Source organism: Trichoderma gamsii (assembly GCF_001481775.2).
Source record: "Trichoderma gamsii strain T6085 chromosome Unknown Scaffold_3.2, whole genome shotgun sequence".
NCBI classification, from domain to species: domain Eukaryota; kingdom Fungi; phylum Ascomycota; class Sordariomycetes; order Hypocreales; family Hypocreaceae; genus Trichoderma; species Trichoderma gamsii.
Window position 1 is genome coordinate 787676 of NW_020171340.1, and position 21124 is coordinate 808799.

The window sequence follows — 21124 nt, forward strand, 5'->3', positions numbered from 1 at the left end:
TCTGTGCCGAGGCCTCCTCCTGATGCTGCTCTCCATGGTAGTCATTGATATTCATATTCGGGCCTTTTTCCTGCTTCTCATTAGCCTTACATGCTAAGATGAATCGATTTATAATATTATTAATATACCTCGTTCCTCATTGAGCAATTCGTCGAAGCATAATGTCCTCAGCTAGTATTGTAGGGGCTGAGTTGAAATGCTATTCAGGTGCAGTTGTACTCGTGGTGGTAAAGATTGTCTTGTCAATTCCCTTTCAGAAGAAAAAGATTTCATCATTCGAAAGTGAATGATTGCTCAGACTTCATGTTCGAAGTCCGACAGAGGGTATATGAATGAAAGTATCGCGTTAGAAAGAATTCTACTCGTCTATGCCTTTGCGCAAACAACATGCTGAGATGTGTTGAATTTATACAACATTTCTTGGGCAAGGATGGAAATAAGCCGGCGGCTTTTATTAGTGCGCATCGAGACATCATCGCGTCGTCTGAATCCTAAGGTCAGACAAAGTAACGGTAACGGTAATTTGCCTGCCTTGAGAGGAGCGTTCATGACCTCACTCCACTTTAGACATGATGGAGGGTAGGTTTGTAGCATTTTCAATCACTATGTCATCGTCATTGAATGGGAATAGTGAATAATTGCCGGAGTGTTCCCACCGTAATCACTCCGTTCGTGACATCAAGCAACCGTGATATCTGATGCAAGTACAAGAACCTTTTGATTAGAGCTAACCAATTGCTGATCGTCTAGCCGATTCTGGCAGATCCGGGGTCAAAATGGAGCCGTATCTCTATTCTAGCGACAACCGCGGAGCAGAAGGTGCGACTTGTGCGAAAGATTCTTCTGCGTGCTGCTAAGATATAGGCGGAGGAAGACCAGTTGACTTAATCTTCAGCTTCACCCACATTGATTACATAGTTGTCTGTGATTTATGACCATTTTCCCCCTCTGCTATTCCGCCTGTAGGGGATGCAGATATGGAAGATGGAGCTTCTTTTCTAATCTAGTGCCCCATATTGTCACTTAAATGCAGTGTTGCTCGCTCTGGATTAGCAAAAAGAGGATTTACGGTTACGATGTTTTGTTCTCCGAATTGTGCCATGTCAAAGATCAGAAACGCTTGTCTTTGTAGTAGCAGTATGCCTGGCCAGTAGCCAATTGACTAAAGTGCTTTGACTTTGGTGAAGCGAGCCGGAAGTTTAGCAACATGTGTCACGATATCCAGCTAGTAAGGTAAATTGATGAGACCAGATGAAACTTGTCCTTTTATTTAGAGACTTTGTCAATTCATCAAAATCTCTTTGGGTCAAGCAAGTGCAAATCGTCTTCGTGTATTCATTACATACTAAGCAAACTAACCACTTCGACCATTTCTATTTGGTTGAAGGATTAGGGGATACTGTTTTATCAAGGAACTTCCGAAACAAGTCGGCAAGATGATCAATTGGCGCAGCAAGCATACCCATGGCAGTCTCGAATGGCGGATGTTCTCCAGCGCTGGGGTGACTGCGTGAGGGTACAAAAGCCTTGGTGCGACCAAAGCTCTTGGCCATTGACTCAGACTCTCCCTCGATTGCCTGAAGCTGCTGTTCCAAGGCGGGCAAGTCCTGTTCTTCCTCCTCCTTGATGTGCTCAGAGAGCGGTCCCCAAAGGTCCTGCAGCTTGTTGATGTAGTCTGGGTCAGTGGCCTTCATATTCTGAAAGACTTTGAGCTTCTGCTTGACCTGTGAAAGACATTGTTTTAGCAAGGTGTTTTACAACATATCAGTATAAAATTGTTCAGCACTCACCACTGCATGTTCCTTTCGGTCGCTCTCCGCCATGTCCTTGCCCTTTTGGCCTAAATACTTCTCCATTGCAGGATAGACAACCAGCTCCTCGCCAACTGAATGGCGGGCGAGCTCCCAGACGAACTGGTTTCCATACCGAGTTTGGTGATCGTGATCATTCGGATTGTTAATCACTTCATTGTAGTATTGCTCTATTTCACGGTGATCCTTGGTAATTGCGTCGGATATGGTAGACATTGCAAGAGCCTGTTGAATGGTGCGTCTGGTAAAGAAAGGAGAATAGTACTTGCTGCACTGACGGAGTTTGAGGGGAGCGGTGCGCACACTACTAAACATGCCTGTTTAAAGTCTGGTGTGTCTGTTGGGTGTGAGGTTGAGATTGTATGAGATTGATGTTGCTCGAAATGGTGACTTTATAGCTCATGGTTCCTGTAATGCGCAAATGATCTATGATGATCATTCATAACTCAATCTATAACATTAGCATAGATGGGACCAATCAAAAGTGCCTGATTTCAAAATATTAATGTGGTGACGTTATTGCACCGTAGGCTTGACACTCTGTAAGCTGGCGGCTTCAACGCAAAGTCGTGACGCAGCGATGCACTGTGGTCATCTTGTCATCACTACGTGGTCAATATGAAACGATGAGGTGAAGATTCGTATCTAAACCTAATTTTTCGCATTAGTTTGTGTAAAGAAGAAGAAAAGGCCTTTTCCCAATTATAGAGACATAGCTGCCCTTTCCAAGATGTAATTCAATTGCGGCGGGGAGGTGTTAAGCTTTCCACTTTACCATGGCAAGGCAACGAATGAATGTGGCTGCAAAAATGAAGCCCAACATCCATTGTAATAAATCTAGCAACGGTGCCGAGTGAAGACTATCCTCAATGGATACTGGTAAGGAATGAAAGACGCAATAGAGTGTTCTCTCTCAAACAATTAGTGACCGTGGTGGGGGATCACGATTCGTGGAGTTAATCGCCTGTCACCCAGTGCGTAAGTTCTCCGGTGCTTTCTCTCCGGCAAAGTCGAACTTCCTAACAACCTGATATGGACAAACCCACTGCCCAGCTTACACTACGTAAAAAGTTGAGAATGCGCCATCTCTCATCGTTCTGAGATATGCAATTTTCTAAATTACTGTTTTTTTTTTTTTTTTTTACACAAAAGCTGGTCCAAGTAATCTCGACGGCACCAGAGGCCAAGGCCTCCTTTTCCGTTGGCGATCTCTCGAACATTATTCAATCCATCTACAATAACCATGGTCTTTCTCTCGTTTTAATCCAATACAATCTATCTTATACTCTCTCTCTACAATCCTCTCACCTGCATCCCGTCAAATAGCTATCTTTTAACGCATATACTGTAGCAGAGCGCTGCCATGTCCACCATGAAGGCCACCAGTAAGGCCACAGCAGCCAAGTGGAAGGTAGAAGCGCGACAAGCAAGCAGTTCTAACAATTTTTCGCTACTGCAGGTTGAAAATATACCCAAAAAAAAAAAAAGTGAAATCAAATGACCATACCTCTTTTAACGAAAAGTATCTATCTGACTCGAGTAGATCTACGAGTAAGCTAATAGCTAAAAGTTGCACAAATTCATCTCTGTGAAGATGCTTGTGTAAGTGAAATCGGCCAAAAGACGCCCTCCCAAAGCGGAATCTGGCCTAATACTACCCCAGTTTTACAATTAACGAGCCGGAATTCTATCTTCATCTCAAATCCCACTCTCTCCGCACCGACCTTCTGTACGCCTTCCCCGCAGCCAAGACTGCCCACACCATGTAGGGAAATCTCCATGGGCCTGTTGATGTGTGCTTTGCCAGCTCGGCTGAATGGCCGCAGTCTCGGATTACGTCAAGCGGCCTGCTGGGAGATCCGAGGCCGCGGCTTGATGCTGATCAGCAGTTCCTATCATAGTTGAATAGCAGCAGTAGTAATACTCGTATTCGCATGCACAATCCTGCAGACCGAATCTCACGATTCTTCAACCTAATTCTCCGAGGCCGCAGCTCCTCTCCATTTGTATACCAAGCATGCTTAATTCAGTCTTTTAGCCAAGACCCTCCTACGGCCAAAGCTATCGCCACGCCACTGGTTTATATAAACATACGCACAAACTAAACACGCACCAACGGGCTGTGCATCCCACACACCATATTTCCCTCTCCTCTCTTCTCCTCCTCCTCATGAAATCTCACACGACCAGCAACCCATCATGACGCGCCTCGGCACATGGAGGGCCACGTACCTCGTCTCCCTGTCATGTGTCGGATCATTCCTCTTCGCCTACGATACGGGCATCGTGGGCGGCGTCCTGACGCTGGATTCCTTTATGCGCGACATGGGCTTTAGCGATGGAGAGAGGGACAATGTCACTTCGCTGTCGGCCAGTCTGCTGCAAGCCGGAGGTATGTATTAGACACATGAGAGCACATTATTTGAATGCTACATGACGAAGAATACGAGCTGGAGAAAGGAGAAAAGGAAAATAAAAGAAGGAATTGTAGTAAATCGGGCGCATGAGTTCTAATACTTGTCTTTCTATGTATAGCCTTCTTCTCGTGCTTGTTCGTCTGGCCATTTACTGCACGCTACGGTCGCCGATGGTCTCTCGCCGTAGGATCGCTGATATTCAACATTGGCGCTGTGCTGCAGCTCTTTTATCAGCATGGAATAGTTACCTGGTACATTGGACGGACAATATCAGGCGTTGGCGCAGGTGAATCCGATCATCCAAAGACATCAAAGATACACGCAGATAATGAGCAAACAACCAGCCCCCTAGCTTATATGCGACGAATTCTAACTACAATTCGCTGAAATAGGCATTGCGACCGTCATCATCCCCATGTATTCCGCCGAGATGGCCCCCAAAGAAATCCGCGGCCAGCTCGGCAGCCTCTTTCAATTTTTCTTCACTCTCGGCGTAGCTGTAAGCTACTGGGTCGATTACGGCGCTGCCCAACATGTCCCATCGTCGACGAGACAGTGGCGAATCCCCGTTGCCTTGCAGCTTGTACCCGGTGGCATCCTGGGATTGGGGATGTTGGTGACGAAAGAGAGCGCGAGGTGGCTTGCTCAGCGTGATCGGCACGAGGAGGCTTTGGAGTCATTGATATGGGTACGTGGAGGAGATAGTACAGAAGTGCGGATGGAGTTTCAGCAGATTTTGGCGGGCATTGAAGAGGAGGAGCGGCAGACTGCTGGGGTCACATGGAGGGAATATTGGCTGCCGGCGAATCGGTATCGAATCTTTATTGCCGTCACTCTTCAGATTGGTGAGTTTTTTGTTCTGGGTGATGGTTGCTGGCTGCTGACAACCCGGATCCGAATTCTAGGGGCTCAATTGACGGGAAATACACCTCTGGCGTATTGTATGGATAAACCTTGCCTCTTCTCGATCCCAGCTCCTGAATATTTCTCTGACTTTCGTATAGTTTCTCCCCAAGTCTTTCAAGCCGTCGGCGCAGGTCATAACGCTCTCCTACTCAGCGGTTTCTTCGGCGTGTGCAAGGTCGTCAGCTGTGCATTCTTCTTAATCTTCCTCGTGGAGCGCATAGGCCGACGATGGTCTCTGCTCGCCGGGTCGTTTCTGATGGGCACTTATATGTTCATCATTGCGGTGCTGACGCAGCGATATCCTCCTGTGAGCGGCGGGACGCTGACGCCGCCGGCCATTGCCTCTTTGACGATGATTTTTCTAGAAGCGAGTGAGTGCCTATTTGGCCTATTTGGTGAAAATTGATGTAGACAAGTTCGTCCAGATCGCTGACACTGAATGCGATGTGCATAGTGACGTTCAACATTTCGTGGGGACCTATACCATGGGTACGTTTCAACCTTTCAACAAAATCACGCGATATACTAATCTCTTGCGAAAATGCAGCTGTACATGAGCGAAATCTTCCCAACGCGCATCCGCGAAGGAGGCATCGCCGTCGGCGCCGCAACGCAATGGCTCTTTGGCTTCACGCTCTCCCAAATCACGCCCGCGGCCGTCAACAACCTCGGCTACAAGGCGTTTCTCATGTTCTGCTGCTTCAACTGGGCTCTGGTGCTGTACACGTGGTTCTTCATTAAAGAGACAAAAGGCCTATCTCTTGAAGAAATGGAGATATGTAAGTTTTCCGTTCGCTCTCTTCATCCCACATATATCTATGAAATCAATTTGGGCACGCGCAAGATAAAAGGCTAATGAGTCGTGCGAATCCTTTTTTAGTGTTCAACGCAAAACGCACCCCAATTAGTATCCTGGCGTATCGCCATGATGATAAATCCTCAGACGACGGCGTGTGATTGGCTGCGCGGCGCAATCCTTCCATTTTAGGTCGTTTTCGCTAGTTTGTCTGCGTTGTGTGAATTTGAGAGAAACAGGCTGCACGGGCTATTTTTTCCCGCGCGGTGATTCATGACTTGGTAAGCGGGTAAGTGGTGATGAATAATGTGCTGAACAGAGTGCCCATTCTTGTCCGAGAAATTTGTAGCGTTTCGGCTTTTCGGTCTTGGTGCTAGAGCGACAAGGGCGGCGTGCTAAAATTCAATCAGCCTTAATGTGGGCTTGGCCCCGTGCCAAAAGTCCGTCTTGATAGCTGCACTTGCTCTTTATAGCTTTTGCATCTTCCCTTTTTGCAATTTTCGTGTTTGTCTTTTGTTCATGTACATATTTGACGGCTTGGCGTGCTTAGTCAATATTTGGCTTGGATCCATAATCAACGTTGATGAAGTTGCCGCCGGTTTCGCTGTCCGGCATACACCGAGCTGGGCCTCTGTGCTGCTGCTCTCGGGGTTGGTCAACTTTTCCCATATCCCATTATATAGAACGAGCTGAACTAACTGAAATTTAGTTGCTCCCATTTCCCTGCGGTTGTATTCAAAAGGGTTTCATATCAAGAGAACATTGTCTAGTCAAGAGCAGACACATTCGGGGCATTATCAGTTGCAGCCGAGACCACTCATATCCACCCCTACTGGCGCTCGCCATCACGCCATTCACAATTCATCAGCTCCATCAAAGGAAAAGATGACTTGCATATCATTAATCCTATCGCCAGAACTGCTTCTGAGCGTCCGAGAGTTTTGGTTTGAGCATCTGTCAGGGCCAGATAGTTTGGTCCTGCCTACCACAGATGAGAATAAGAGGTGGTTCTTTGGCGGACCAGAGTTTGACAGAGTATGCGTGTAAGTTGTCATAAACTCATCATCTTCTTTGAAAAAATAGAATATATGTTGATGACCTTTTTAATACTTCAGAGAACGCTTCGCCCCTACTCTTGAACAGCTCCGCCGTGATGGCATCAAATCAGGCCAAGACATCATCTACGCCCTGCAACCAAACGACGCCCACGACTGGCTTAGCCTGATCCTCCTACTAGATCAAATCCCACGCAACTGCTACCGTGGAGACAACTCAAACATCGTCTTCAACTACTTCGACCCCATGGCTAGAGAAGTCACCCTCACAGCCATCCAGCGCGGCATCCCCGAAAGGTGCCCCGAGCTCCGCTGGCGCTTTGCCTACCGCAGCTGGTTCTACGTGCCGCTGATGCACTCAGAAGACATTTCGCTACACGACCTCGCGGTGGAAAAGTACGAAGGCTTAAAACGTGACGTGGAGAGTCTACTGCCCTCTGAGATGGCCGTCGACTGGAACGACGAGTCCGAGGTGGCGCACGAGTATCACATCGCGGCGCAGAGAGTCGTGCAGTCGAGTGAAGAGGCGGCCTTGGAGTACGGACAGCTGAATCTTGGTTTTGAGAAGAGGCATTGGGCGATTATAAAGCGGTTTGGACGGTATCCGCATCGGAATCGGGTCATGGGGCGCGAGACGACGGATGAGGAGCGCGAGTATCTGGAGAATGGGGGAGACACATTTGGCGGGTGAGCGAGGTATTGATAGATATTACATTAATGTTGCATAGGCGGAGAGATGAATATGCATTCCCAGCATATAGATACGATGAATGTAGCCATGGATACGATGAGACGAGGTTTAGATTAGATGAGACGAGAGAAGATGAGCCAACAACACGTATAAAGCACAGCGGAGCATAATCAATCTTGCTTTTGGCGAATCAAGGCTCATTTTCACAAGTCGCCACTTGTATTGTTTGCCTTTTACCATTACGATTTTGCTAGGAAGATCAAATGATGATCAGTTATATCTGGTAAATGACAAAAGGCGTATGAGGTAAAAAAAAAAGTGTCGCCATCGCCAACTGCTTCACAGCATTTTTTTTCTTCCCCGAGGCCTTGCGCTGAGGGCCCCCTTCATACGTCATTGGGTACGTACGGTTAAGCATACCTACTACCTACCAATGCATATAAAAAGCTCCATTATACCAACATACCACTCAATTGCCACGTGCAATGCCCCCTCACTCTTAACTTACACAACTAACTTAAATAGCTGTCCACCAGTTCCCATGTAATCATTGCCCCGAAGCTACGGCTTTCGGAGCAACTCTACCAATACCGCTCAACACTCTTAGCTGTACCTACTCTACTCAATCTCAATCTCAGCCTCGGCACATACACGTATTTAGCGCCAGCAACAATTAGCGAAACTCGCTATCACTATCGCCATCTATAATTTCAAATTCCAGCGTGTTGCCGTCACGCTCATTCATCTAAGCCTCACCTGGCGCAGCAGCGTCGTATTGAATCTCTTCAAACCCCAGCGCAGCGTGGCGCCACGCCGCCCACCACACACCATGTCGCATCCTTCCCGCCTCACTGTGATTCGCCATTATCTTTCTGTCATGCTGTCCTTTTTCTACAACGCGCACACACGTAATACGCCAACACACACACAGTAATTGTAACAATTGTAATATCTCTTCAGTAGCTTTCATTTAAAAGTTTCCTTCTTCCACCTGCTCTCTTCTTTTGTCACAAAACCGTTAGTAGAAAAACCTAATTGAAGCCAAAAAAGATCGCCATCTGTTCATAAAAGCGTTGCTCCATCCCATCACACTTAATTCGGAGACCAACACACACCTAACGCGCTATTTTGCCCCTCCCCCTCATTTCAGGGTTCCAAAGTTGTTTATTCCTCCGGCCATTGGGGTTTCATTTCTTTTTTACTTTTTTTCATTTTTCGTCTCGTCTCATCCATTGTTTTCATCTCAATTAATATCGAGGCCAACAACAACAACATCAACGACAACACTTGACAACATCTCACGATACATCTCGCCGCCACCCATTAACACCTCCAATTCAACCTCAACTCAACCTCAACTCACAATCAACCAAAACACCAAAATGGTCACCACCCGCGCCTCCTCCTCCCGCGCCGCCTCTGTCGAGCCCTCCTCCTCCTTCTCCTCCCTCCCCCCCGCAACCCCCTCCGCCAAACGCATCGCCAGATCCAAATCCTCCTCGTCCAAGCTGTCCTCAACCTCATTCCGCCACGCGCCCACCACCGCCACCCTCGTCTGGCTCGCCATCTCCCTGCCCCTCGTCATCTGGGACACGGGCTACGTCCTCCTGCGCCCGCTGTCCATGCCCGGCGGCTCCCTCCACTGGCCCGTCTGGGCGCCCTACAAGCTCTACGGCGAGGTCGACCACATCTACGGCTGGAAGGCCTTCAACGCCGGCAACGGCTTCACCAGCGCCCAGGGCCTGCTCAATGCCGCCGAGACGCTCATGTATCTGTACTATATCGCCGCGTGGCTGTTTAGCAGCAAGACTACCGATGGGGGTTCCAGAGTGCTGGCTGGCAGAGGCGGTGCAAGGGCTACGCTGTTTGGCTACGCCGCTGCTGTCATGACGCTCAGTAAGACGATTCTGTATTGTAAGTCAAAATTATGAACCCTTGTTTTTTTCTTTCAATTGACATGGCATGTTTAAAAACGCGTACTAACAAGCGCCAATTGGACGAATTATAGGGGCAAACGAATACTACAGCGGCTTTGACAACATCGGCCACAACCCGCTCAACGACCTCATTCTCCTCTGGATCATTCCCAAGTGCGTCCATCTTTTTCTCCTCAACATCAATCTCAATTATGAACCAAAAAGGGGAAAATAAATAAATGATGAATAATAAAGTGCTAATTTGGGAAACAGCGGTGCTTGGCTCGTCGGCCCAACTTACATGATCTGGTCCATCGGCGCCGACCTCATCGACTCGCTCAATTCTACTTCACGCTCAAAGAGAGACTAAAAGCGGCGAATCAAACCGAACGGAGGACTTCAAAGACTGTGTCTAGGATACGGGCAGTATTGAATATTCGCTCAATCTTCCAGCAGTGTGAGGAGCCAAGGAGTTGGCAAGAGGCCAAGTTGCACGTGTATGTATCTGTATAAATATACATACAAAAGGTGTGTATATAGATATGCATTTATGAATTCTGTCTGTAGGCACTATACCCGCAAAGCAATTCGCACGAAGAAATGAAAACAAAAATAAAAAAACAATGCTCAACTTGCTATTTCAGATACTAGCTCTTACAAAATAAATATTCAAGCGTCCAGTCTAAGAGGGCGACTCCTCTTGTATACCTAAGCATGTATCCCGATTTATACCATATCCCAGGACTTTGTAAAACAGAAAGAATGTCCAATACACCAGTAATGAATGACCGCCGGAGAAAATGGTATCGTAAACGTGTCAGCCGACACAGGGTATCAACCAAGCCATAAAAACAAAACATGAAAACAATGAAATGCCAAAAAAATTTGCTTTTCCTCCTTGGAAAATGTCGTGTCCGTTTTTCCCTCTCTTTGGTATGTGTCCTCCTCCGAGTCATATTGCGCATTACGCCCCAAACCTTGGGCATGTCTATATACTAACTTATATCGGTAAGTCCTCCAAGATCTGAATATTGTGCCCAGGCGTCATTTTGATTAGTTGTTGTAGCGTCTTTAGTATCAGTCCCGTCCATAAACGCCAGCATCATGGACCAATCATCTGAATCTCTCCGGCTGGGAGTCCACGTTTCCTCGGTAATGCGATTTTCGCGAATGCGGACGGAGATGGGCCTGGTCTCGAACCCAAAATTTTTCCGTCGAAGGTCTCCAAGCATGGTGTAGCGTCGCTGCAGGGCGGCAGGCGCCGGCGCCGACCGTGCGGGCTCTAAACTCCTTCTTTTTCTTTTGATATCCTCTTTTCTGTTCAAGGGGGCTTCGGGCAAGGCTTCTGGGTAGTAGTGGAGCCCCGCCGCCAAGTTTTCCACGTCGCCGGAAAGGGCGCTGGCTGAGACCGAACGCGGCAGCCCCATTCTTACCGGCGCCTTGTCTTGTGGACCCCAGCGGGCGAGCATAAGCTCAAGCTCCAACACCGCATCGGACGTAGGCGTGGCTGGGCTGGACAACACACTCGAGGAGAGCGTGTCGATCGTGCTGCTCATGCTCTCGGGAATTGACGAGGCCGTGGTGCTGGAGCTCGAATTCGACTGTGTGGATGCCGTCGAGTCGCTGCGACCCGCCAGATTGCCCTTCATCGTCAGCCCCTCCTCGTCCGCCTCCACGGTAACTGTTTGTGTTCCGTTGCCATAGCCCTGTACAACAATCTCGTGGTACAATGGCTTCCCAGGCGGCGTCATTGACGCTTGTGATCCCGACGACATGGAGCTCCTCCTCAAGATCCTCAGTGACCTGCGGATAGTCGAATTGCGCCGCAGGCTCATAGTAAATGAGCTTGAGCGGGACAAGGTGGTGGGCGATGGGCTATCAGACATGGTGGATAAGGATGAATTGCGGTTCTTGTGCGTCAAGGCGAAATAGTCAATGTCGGGCTTGATCTCTATCCTGCCGACTGCCGTCTCTTGAATCTTGATGGTTCGCTTGGGCGCGTTTTCATCGATAGCAATAATGTCGGTTTGAATGCGTAAGGACTTCTTTGAATCACGAGGTGCCGATGACCATGGAGGGACGCAGCTCATCGAGGCTGTAAGGTGGTACGGCGCGTCCTCACCATCCACTTCTATTGGTTTTCGCGTTGCACGGCGGAGAACTTGGTGCACCGCGTAGATCAGAACCCATCGTACTTTGCGCGCCTCCAGTAGGGAGATCTTTTCGTTCTTATCGGCCTTGGTAGGGGAAAGGATAATGGCCTCTTCGAACCTGCGGTACGCCTGTACGAGATCATTCTTGAAGCATTTTTCCGTCCAGTTGGATGCCGTAATCAGAGCTGCAATCGTGATTTGTTGCTGCTCTGGAGCTACCTTTTCTAGGAAAGGGATCTTGGACAGGAGACGCAGCCCATCAGTAGAAGTCTCCACTTGAGGCAGCTGGGGTAGAGGGTGCGGTAGAGGCTCAAAGTGGTTGGTCTCATCAAAGGTTTGGACAAGCTGCTCAGTGCAGATGCCACCCACTGCTGTGGAGGGTATGCTGTCCGATGCAGTATAGTTGTTGTCCACCAATAGCTCGTACAACGCATCGAAATCATTCGCCATGGTATTAAGCAGGCCAGAGTCAAAAGCCATAGGAGGATAGTAGCCGAACTTGGCCGAATAAAAGGACATCAGAAAGCTTCGAAACCGCTCCAGGTGGGCGCGAGTGGCAGCTGGAATGCCCAAGTTTGTCTCAGATAATTCTTCGTCGAGGAAGCTCCGGAGTCTGGTGGTTGTCTGCTGAAGCATTGCGTTCATCTCCAGACGTGCTCTGCGGACGAGCGATCGCGATATCGCACTGATGAGCTGTTTCATGAGATGAAATTAGCATGGGTTGTACACTTATTGCATGACCAGTAAACCAAGCAGGAGAGAGAAGTAAAATATGTGGGTTAATGCCCAACCTCTGGGCGTATCGTTCCTTACCTGGTATTCCGAGTTGTAGAAGAGGCGGTCATGCATGCCAACGCAGTGAGCAAAAGCCCGTTTATACAAACTGCCAAGCTGAAATGTCTCCGCTACGTAAAGGGCCGCCGTTGCGTGAGTAGGCGCTCCAACCATGTCGAGGTACTGCGCCTGGCGCATATACTTTAACAAGTCATCGACGTTGCTTCCTGACGAGGATCGGAACTCGCGCATAGAGTGAAGGAGCGCAACGAGGGTGCTGCCCAAGTGCCGGCCCACCATCGGTCTCCCCAGAATCCATGCGCAAAGATTTCGTATGGCTAGGTGATATTGCTTCGCCTGCTTATCAGTGGCATTGAGCGGGGCCGGTATATACAGCTCAGCTGTCGACCTAGGATGCAGCTGATCCCACCGCTCAATCTCCTGCGCCGTATTGGATGCGATGCCCTCGAGAACTAGAAATTTCTCGACAAGAGGCAAGCAGCCAGCCGAGAGCAAAGCGGCAAATGGCAGCTTGAAAGACGGCCCACGCTTTGAATCGCCCTTGGCGTATAAGTGGATGAGGCAGTTGCCGTTCCTCTCCCAGATATCCGAGTCCTATAAGCAACACCATAGAGTCAGATGAATGCTACCAAGACGCAATTGGGCGCTAGCCTCGTGTTCAAAATCAGGCCTCGCTGTCATTATCAGTCTCGACTCACCCTTCGTAGGCCATCCCAGTCCCTGCACGTCCTGCTGGCGCCGTCCCATCGCTTAAGCGGCACGACCTTGCCATCCTCTCCAATGGAAAGTCCGCGAGCCCTGCGGACGCTGTTTGATCTCGCCCTCGGGCCGGCCATCAGAGGCGGCAGACGAGCTATTCACACACACAGGAGTGGAGTGCAGCAAACGAAGCCCGCAAAGGACCGGCGTTTTGGTGAGGGAGACTGCTGGGCAAGGGGGGCGGGATAGCTTCCAATGATATGAGACAGGCCACCCGGCGTCAAGTTAGTATATATACCCTGTGTATATAAGATTGATATATGCAGGCTGCAGCATCCACCACAGCAAACAAAAAGAGAAGAAGAAAAGTCTAAAATGCTCCTCGTCTTGCGTCCTTCACACCATGCCAGCCCTCCCAAGCAGGATCCAAAGGTAAAACAGAGGCCAGGCCGGCAGCCAGTCGACGTCAAGTAACGAATCACGCAGAGGCCAATGCCGAGACGTCACAGGCTAATATGGCGAGCCCGCTCTCGTGTTGCACGGCCGGCGTGTGGTTCCTGCAAGGCTTGAAGCTTGCTGGGCGCCCGTCGACTCGATGGCGGTATCACGGCAGTACGGGTTCGCAGTCGAAAGCGGCCATAGAATCGGTCACTGGTCCAGAGCCATCGTTGCCTCGCGAGTGGTGGAAAGGGGCTCACACGAGCCGGGAGGGGCGTTTCGGTGGCAGAGGTCAGCAAAGTATAAAGCAGAGGAGAGGAAGAAAAGGTGCCAGGCCCAGAGGTCTGGACGACGTTTTCGTAGCTCTTCTTGTTCTCGGGAGCTGAAAAGGCAATTGCTCTTAGCCCGGTGCTTAGCCCAGAATTAGTGCATTGCAATTTTTCCTTTTCCCCTAGCAGCCAGGAGCTTAGGCCAGCAGCCAAAAATCTGCAAGGATGCGGCCCCTGTATTTTGCATCAGCGCCGGGTGCTGGTAACAATTCGATCCCTCGCATGTAATATCATGATGTACCCATTACAGGCCACGGAACTACGGACATTGCCACCACCGCGACCATCTAAATACACTCAACCATTGAATGGACAGATTACTCTACACGTACGGATAGCGCCAGGCAGATTAGATGTAGATCTACAAGCGTCTTCTACAAGCAGCGTAGACACCTGCAAGTAAAACAGTGCCGGTGCGCCTTGGCACTATTATAGCCCAATTGCTAAGATTAGCAGTCAGGCAGTGTACCTTGAGCTGTTGCTGTGCGCAGCGCAGCCAATAAGTACAGGCGCCAGAGCACATGCAGAAGCGCAGGGATGGCATCGCCGTCTTTCTGGTCTGCAAAAAGCCAAGCCAGGCGTCTTTCACAGCTTTTGGAAGTGGAGGGGCGCTGTCGCATGCTAAGCGTTCGTCGCTTGCAGGGGTCCGCCAGCCGCTCAGTGGCTCTGCAGCGCCCACGAGGCGGTGGTGAGCTGGCAGCGACATGGAGTCTGATGTGGTCGAAATGCATGACTTCACTCCACTTCGGCTAGGCCACGATGGAGGGAAAAAAAAAAGTCGAGAGAAGCAGGAAGAAACGAAAATGGACTCAGCACCAACACCTATGAGTAATTGATTTAGACAGCAGCGTCGAATGCTACTGTACATAGTATATGATCCCTGCCCTCGACAGCAGAATTGATTAAATCCATCTCTTCTTCCCCTCTTTAGGCGGAGAAGCGAGCCTGCTCAACGGCCATGGCCCAACCTCCGGATGCATAATATCGACAAGGCCGCGACCGGCCAGGCCAGTCTGACCACGAGGGAAGAAGGAAAAAAAACCAGATTTTGGTCTGGGTCCCGCCACCACGCAGTGCTCACCCATCATGTCCCATTATGCACATGCCGTGGCATATCTGCGCATGCTACAGTCAAGCCTTGGTTGGGTACATGTACTGTAGCTGCAACGACAATGACGCCAGGGATCCTTCGCACTCTCTCCCGCAAGCCCGCTTTCACAAGACACAAACGAGATGCATCCACGTCACTCACGCTATTGACAAGCTGAGAGGAAGCTCAGCAATGGCAATTACTTGTACTTGTACACAGTCGCAAGAAGCTCGCGGGCTTGCCGCAGCCATGCTGGTGGAACTGGACCTGTTACATGTCTCGTTTCCCTATTCGCAGTAGCTTACACGACGACGCCGATGCGGTGTGTGTTCCTGACTATCGCTCCAGGGCGCATCAGATTTTCCTTCGGCTATTTTTCACAAAATCCTCTATTTCTTCCGAACGGCTGGAATACCATCCTGGCGACAATTCCCTGTCTCTTCGTGGCCGATCCTTGAAGAAGCGCCCGGGAGTGGGCCGAAGCAGAAAAGTGATGAGTATCATCATGCCATGCCGTCCAAGTCTCTCGTCTCTCTCCATCTCCATCGGACAGGGATCCGCGATATTCACCACCCCAGCTGTATCCCCACTTGGGCGGCTCTGGCGGACTGCGGGCTGCGGCCATCTCAGATCCGATGCGCCAAAACACGCCCGACGTTGTGCGGACAGCCAGCATCATTGACTGCCAGAATTGCGTTACCTGCATCGCCCCCAATAAAAGAGCCCTAGGCTGGCAGCGGGTTGGTGGCCGAAATCAGCAGCATATGGCGATTTAAGAAAACCGCCGATAGGAAAAGCGTTCAAATGCTGCTTTGTTTCCATATTATCCTCTTTCCCCTCACCTCTCCCTTCTATCCAGGTGGTTGGTTTTACAGCATGTGAGACGCTGCTGGGTCCTGCTGTTCGTCCACAGTTAGTCTCAGTCTTGCTTTTTTTCCCTTATGCCTGGGCAACTAGGCAAAGAATCCAAGACACATCTCCACATTGTATCGCACCGATTAAACGTTTAACAACAGGCAGTTTCCACTCAAGCTACGCTCGGCAAGGAAGATTCCTAGTACAAAAGCCCATTGACTTTCTTTTTGCCCATCTATTTTGTCAGCCTTACGTACGCTCGTAAAATAGTGATTTTGTGTGCTCACTCAGCCCAGCTGAAGCCAAAGGCTAAATACGAGCAGCAAGCCGCTGTTCCTGATTACTCCTGTTCTTCCCGTGCCTTCCTTATCTTTTTGTTCCTGGCCTGACTTGACCAAGAGGCGTGGTGGCACAACGATCCGTACGAGTAACCAACACGCCTCCAGAGACAGACTTCTCATCCCCCCCGCTTACATCTCCTAAAGTAGAAAAGCTGTAGAAGATTTTCCTAGCCACGCAACGTGCTGGTTTAGTATCTTCATGAGACATATGAAAGCACTTGAAACTTCACCGACAAAACCTGGCGGCAGCATACTCGTATATATTGTTGGCCGCAATTGCATTCTAAGACACGGCCTAGTAGAGCCACCAACCATAGCAAGTGAGAGACAGCAAACGCAACTGACATCACAGCACTAGTGGCAGTTCACCTTATAGTCTGGAACCATAATGCTTCATACGAAGTGTTATTACAATTTAGCTGCCTTCATTAGCCGCATAACAAGCTTGCAGAAGAGGCAACAACAATAATTAGGGTTGCTACAGAGTGGCACATGACGGAGTAATTGTGCCTTAACAATTAGAAATTACACTGTGTCTTCGTATAGCTTGCGAAGCCATATGGAAAAAAGGGGGTTCCAAGTCGTCTATCACGGTTCAGCGAAAGGCGTCGGCCGACTGGCTTACACGAGAGCGAGTACGGAGAGTCGATCTTGACCAAACCCAACCACGGATGTGAAAAAATTAATTATGATAGTGAAAGATAAAAAGTAGACTTTTGATTGAACAAATTGCCACAGAAAGTAATCCGGCGATAAAGTAAAAAGGCTTGATCTGCTCTGAAAGCGCTGCAAGCATCAAACGAAAGCGGCCGGCTCCGTCTCGCCCTTCGTATGGTAGCGCCCACGAGCAAAGACCTGCCGATCCGCCACTGCCGAAATTTCAGCGTGCGCATGTCAATCGAAGATGTACGTCTGCTTATCATGTCAGCGTCATTGCAATATATCGATCGCCCGCTGTGAGAGCTCTGGCCAAGACGATCATCCAGAATCCGGGGCGCATCTGCAAAAGAGAAAGCGGGGAACAAATACGAGGGACGTACCGAAAATGATTGGTTAGAAAGGTACTTACATAAGCGGTCGGTCGGCGATCTGATAAGCAGCAGTGGATCACGTGGAAATGGAGCTTTACCGAGCTCACCTTGCTCGAGGTGGGAGCTCTTCACCGAGGTTTTGCTGTGGGTGAGAGCAACGGCTAGCGATGCCCACCTGCACTCGTGGAATCGAACCAACGGAGATGTAGCGAACGAGAACAATGTCGCTTTCGACTCCCTACACATACATCCAGTGCCCATGCTCGGATCAGACTGTACTCAGTTCCGGCAATGCTGAGGAGGACGAGCGAACCTTTGACCCCAAAGCCCCGCGATCAAATTACAGCCTATATCCTCTCGAGTATCTCCTCTACTGCGAAGACTGCCAGCAGATTCGATGTCCAAGATGCGTGACAGAAGAGTCTGTCACTTATTACTGCCCCAATTGCCTCTTTGAGGTGCCTAGCAGCAATCTGCGCAGCGAAGGTAACAGGTAAAGCATGGCCCCTTTCGTCGCGAACGAAGATTTGTCATGATCAAAAACTGATTGCTGTTTGGTCCAGATGTACGCGAAGTTGCTATCAGTGTCCAGTATGCATCGGCCCGCTCCAAGTCGGCGCCATTCAACCCACCACAGATGCGAACCTTTTGCCCACGCAGTATCAGACCAATCCCACGGGGGGGCCGTACGCGCTCTTTTGCCAGTACTGCAACTGGACTTCGACCGAGATTGGCATCGAGTTCGATCGCCCTAGTGGCATATACAACCAGCTCTCCAAGATCAACAACGGAGGCAAGCCAAAGCTCACGCTACGGGACGTCAAGGACCGTCGAAAAGATAATCCAGATGAGCCACCCGTGCCCGACGACCAGGTCGATGCCGATTTGCAGTTTGCCAACCTCAAGGCGTTTTACCAGAGCCGGCTCTCGGAAACAAACACCTCAATACGCGGGCTGCCACTACATGATGGACTTGGATTTTCGTCTCCGGCTGCTCTGACTCGCATCATGTCCTTGTATACCGGCCGGGGTCACCAGGGTCGCTTGCAGCAAGGTCCTGCGGATATCATGCGCGAGGCACTCGGTACTAACGACGGCTTGAAAATCGCCAACTTAGATGAGTCAAAGGAGATCAAGAAGCTCATCAGCGGAGGATGGGACGCTACAGCTTCACTGGAACAGCGAAAGGAGCAGACAGAGCCTATACAATTTGAGGACGAACTCCGGCCGATTGCATACCTGCTTCGCAGCAAGCGGTCAAAACGTTGCCCGGCGTGTCGCCACATCATATCAAAGCCAGAGGCAAAAGTCACGTCTACGAGATTCAAGATTCGTCTAGTTGCCAAATCGTACATACCCACAATCACCATCCGGCCGCTTAATCCAACCGCTGCGCCTGCACCCGTCACATACAGGCCCATGGTCAAGGAAGAAGCGCCATTGAAGCCGCATCAGCCGTACCACTTTGTTGTTACTTTTAAGAATCCCCTCTTTGACAACATCAAAGTCACGCTGGCCTCGCCAAATGCAACCCCTGGCCGTTTCTCCAGCAGAGTTACGGTGTTGTGCCCACAGTTTGAGGTCGACGCCAACACCGACATGTGGGATGATGCGCTCAAGGACGACGAAAAGGACAGGAGCCGCAAGGCGGATGAAGGTCCTGAAGTGGGCAAGATTTGGGAAAAGGGGCGAAACTGGGTGAGCATCGTGCTGGAAGTCATCCCGGCTTCTCTACGAATCGACCATCTGCCTAGGAAGGGCAATGAGAAGATTGATACCAGCCCGCTCAAGAGCGGCGAAGATATTCTTGAAATACCCATGTTTGTGCGCATGGAATGGGAGGCTGATACGCAAGCTGACATGGACGACCGTCCTAGCAAGGACAACAAGGAGACGAGGGAGAAGCGAGAATTGGCATATTGGTGCGTGCTGGGGGTCGGGCGCATCAGTCGAGATTGATGGACGACGACTTGTTTTACAGCGATAGACACCGAAGATAGACAAAGACCAAGATAGAGCACAAAATTTAGGGAAGAGGAAGCGATAAGTGAATTGATCAAATCATGCCAGCAGCTTTTATATCATTTGAAGAAAAAACAAAAGCTACCTTGATATCAGACGCCATGCCCAAATGTTGACCAACCCACCGATGCTTTATAAACAGAGCAACGCATTTTTAACTGCCTTGTTTCCCAAGGGCTTCCCATTGACAAGTTTAGAAATGCCGATTAAAATTTTCTTTTTCTCCTCTAACTAATTTAGAACTCAGAGGCGCTAGTCTGGGGGAACTCGAAGTTGACGTTGCGGCCAGTGAGTCTTCGGTAAACCTCAGAGTAGGTGTCGAGTCTGTAATCAACGCCACCACGCTCCTTCTCGTCGAGGATGACCTTGAGGAGCTTGCTGCCGTCCTCCTTGGTGCGGATGCGCTTGCCGACGATCTCGACGGGGTAGGTGAGGTCAGCCAGGATGGCGTCGTGGACGGCGGTCAGGGTGCGGGAACGGGGACGCTTCTGCTTCTGGGTGTTGCGGGAGCGGGCAGAGCGCTTGGGGCGGGGAAGGATGCGGCGAGAAGCCAGGATGAGGACGTGGCGGTCGGAGAACTTCTTCTCGAGCTCACGGGTCAGGCTGCAGATGGGAATTAGTCTCTAGTTGGCTGCCTTGGGGTATGAGAATTGTTTTGCTTACCGCTGCTGAACACGGTGGAAGCCCTGCAGGGAAGGGACGGGGACAAAGATGACAATAGCCTTCTTGCCGTGGCCAACTTCGATCTAATCAAGATCCCAAAGTCAGCATGCGAGCTCCAGGACAGTTTAATGCCTTGGACCGCTTCCCGTCCTGCTCCACAGAAGTCAATAGTACTCAGGCCAGACGGCGCGTCCCTCCAAAAATATTTTTGCTTTCGCGGAGAGAGGGTTGTCGAACGACTCAATTCTGTCGAATCGGTAATTCATACAACATATATCCTTCTCTGCGAGGGAGGGAACGCGCCCAATCGTACGTCGAAGCCATTCGTAGAGAGCTTTGGGAACAGGATGTCGAAGAATGTTCGGTCTCTAGCTGTTTCTTTTTCATTCAAGTCATTCTCACCTCACGGGCAGAGACGATCTGCAGAGGTCGCAGGGCAACCTTGAGGTCGGCAGTGTTGCTCTCGAGATCGAACAGAGCCTGAGCAATGTTCTGCTCAAGCTCGGAGGGGTTCTGCCTCGAGGGGCTGTTGGCGGCGATCTTGTTGATGGCGCTCATCTTGGCTGTGGTTGCTCAACGGTGGGTTGGGATGAGTTGATCGTGATAGTAGCAGACTGAAAAATCGAAGGGGCCTGGTATGGTAAACTTTGGCGCACTTGGAAAATGGGTTCGCTAAATTGGGGTTTTCGTGCCCTCTGCTCACGTTTGTGCGCTTGCAAGGGCTAGCAGGCTGCTTTGGCCTGAGGCGATAACTAAATATGGGCCTAATCCACTGGATAAGGTACTGTGGGTCCGTCAATTAGAGACGCGGATTCTTGGCCAATCCCGTGAAGCCTCTCAAGATTTCGAGATGTTGAGGCCTTTCAAATCGAAAATCGAGGCATTGATGTAGATTGTAATGGCTCAATAGATTTGCTTTGCTTTTACTCAGTGATTCTTTGCCGAAAAAAAGGTAGCAAATTAGCTTATATGCTGCTAGGTGTATTATGCAGAGGGCTGTGCTTCAGATGTGAAAGTATTCTTGCACTCAATCAGACAATTCCACATTAAGAGTAGAACATCAACTCTTGCAGCATGTTCCAGGACAATATCATAAGACATCTAGTACGTTGGTTG

General features: G+C 49.9%; 7 protein-coding genes across 7 annotated transcripts; 4 read left to right on the forward strand and 3 right to left on the reverse strand.

The window, feature by feature from the left end:
* Positions 1-1373: 1373 nt before the first annotated feature.
* TGAM01_v201245 (hypothetical protein) lies at positions 1374-2027 on the reverse strand (the record flags this gene model as incomplete). Its single annotated transcript, XM_018805476.1, has 2 exons — positions 1374-1724; positions 1791-2027. 2 exons carry the CDS (start codon positions 2025-2027, stop codon positions 1374-1376), a joined length of 588 nt encoding a protein of 195 aa, XP_018661385.1.
* A 1983-nt stretch (positions 2028-4010) lies between these two features.
* On the forward strand, positions 4011-7676 carry TGAM01_v201246 (hypothetical protein; the record flags this gene model as incomplete). Its single annotated transcript, XM_024548723.1, has 8 exons — positions 4011-4203; positions 4621-5073; positions 5134-5169; positions 5233-5505; positions 5589-5623; positions 5682-5913; positions 6640-6973; positions 7046-7676. The coding sequence occupies 8 exons, from the start codon at positions 4011-4013 to the stop codon at positions 7674-7676; spliced, it is 2187 nt and encodes a 728-aa protein (XP_024406539.1).
* A 1382-nt stretch (positions 7677-9058) lies between these two features.
* On the forward strand, positions 9059-9962 carry TGAM01_v201247 (hypothetical protein; the record flags this gene model as incomplete). The annotated part of the gene is made up of 3 exons (XM_018805478.1): positions 9059-9590; positions 9685-9766; positions 9866-9962. The coding sequence occupies 3 exons, from the start codon at positions 9059-9061 to the stop codon at positions 9960-9962; spliced, it is 711 nt and encodes a 236-aa protein (XP_018661387.1).
* A 625-nt stretch (positions 9963-10587) lies between these two features.
* Positions 10588-13376, reverse strand: TGAM01_v201248 (hypothetical protein; the record flags this gene model as incomplete). The annotated part of the gene is made up of 3 exons (XM_018805479.2): positions 10588-12438; positions 12559-13134; positions 13239-13376. The coding sequence occupies 3 exons, from the start codon at positions 13374-13376 to the stop codon at positions 10588-10590; spliced, it is 2565 nt and encodes an 854-aa protein (XP_018661388.2).
* Positions 13377-17544: 4168 nt separating this feature from the next.
* On the forward strand, positions 17545-19282 carry TGAM01_v201249 (hypothetical protein; the record flags this gene model as incomplete). The annotated part of the gene is made up of 2 exons (XM_024548724.1): positions 17545-17809; positions 17916-19282. 2 exons carry the CDS (start codon positions 17545-17547, stop codon positions 19280-19282), a joined length of 1632 nt encoding a protein of 543 aa, XP_024406540.1.
* Positions 19283-19581: 299 nt separating this feature from the next.
* On the reverse strand, positions 19582-20566 carry TGAM01_v201250 (40S ribosomal protein S7; the record flags this gene model as incomplete). Its single annotated transcript, XM_018805481.1, has 3 exons — positions 19582-19948; positions 20009-20091; positions 20411-20566. The coding sequence occupies 3 exons, from the start codon at positions 20564-20566 to the stop codon at positions 19582-19584; spliced, it is 606 nt and encodes a 201-aa protein (XP_018661390.1).
* A 312-nt stretch (positions 20567-20878) lies between these two features.
* Positions 20879-21058, forward strand: TGAM01_v201251 (hypothetical protein; the record flags this gene model as incomplete). The annotated part of the gene is made up of 1 exon (XM_024548725.1): positions 20879-21058. A coding segment is annotated over one exon (180 nt), but the record flags the coding sequence as incomplete, so codon positions are not given.
* Positions 21059-21124: the final 66 nt, after the last annotated feature.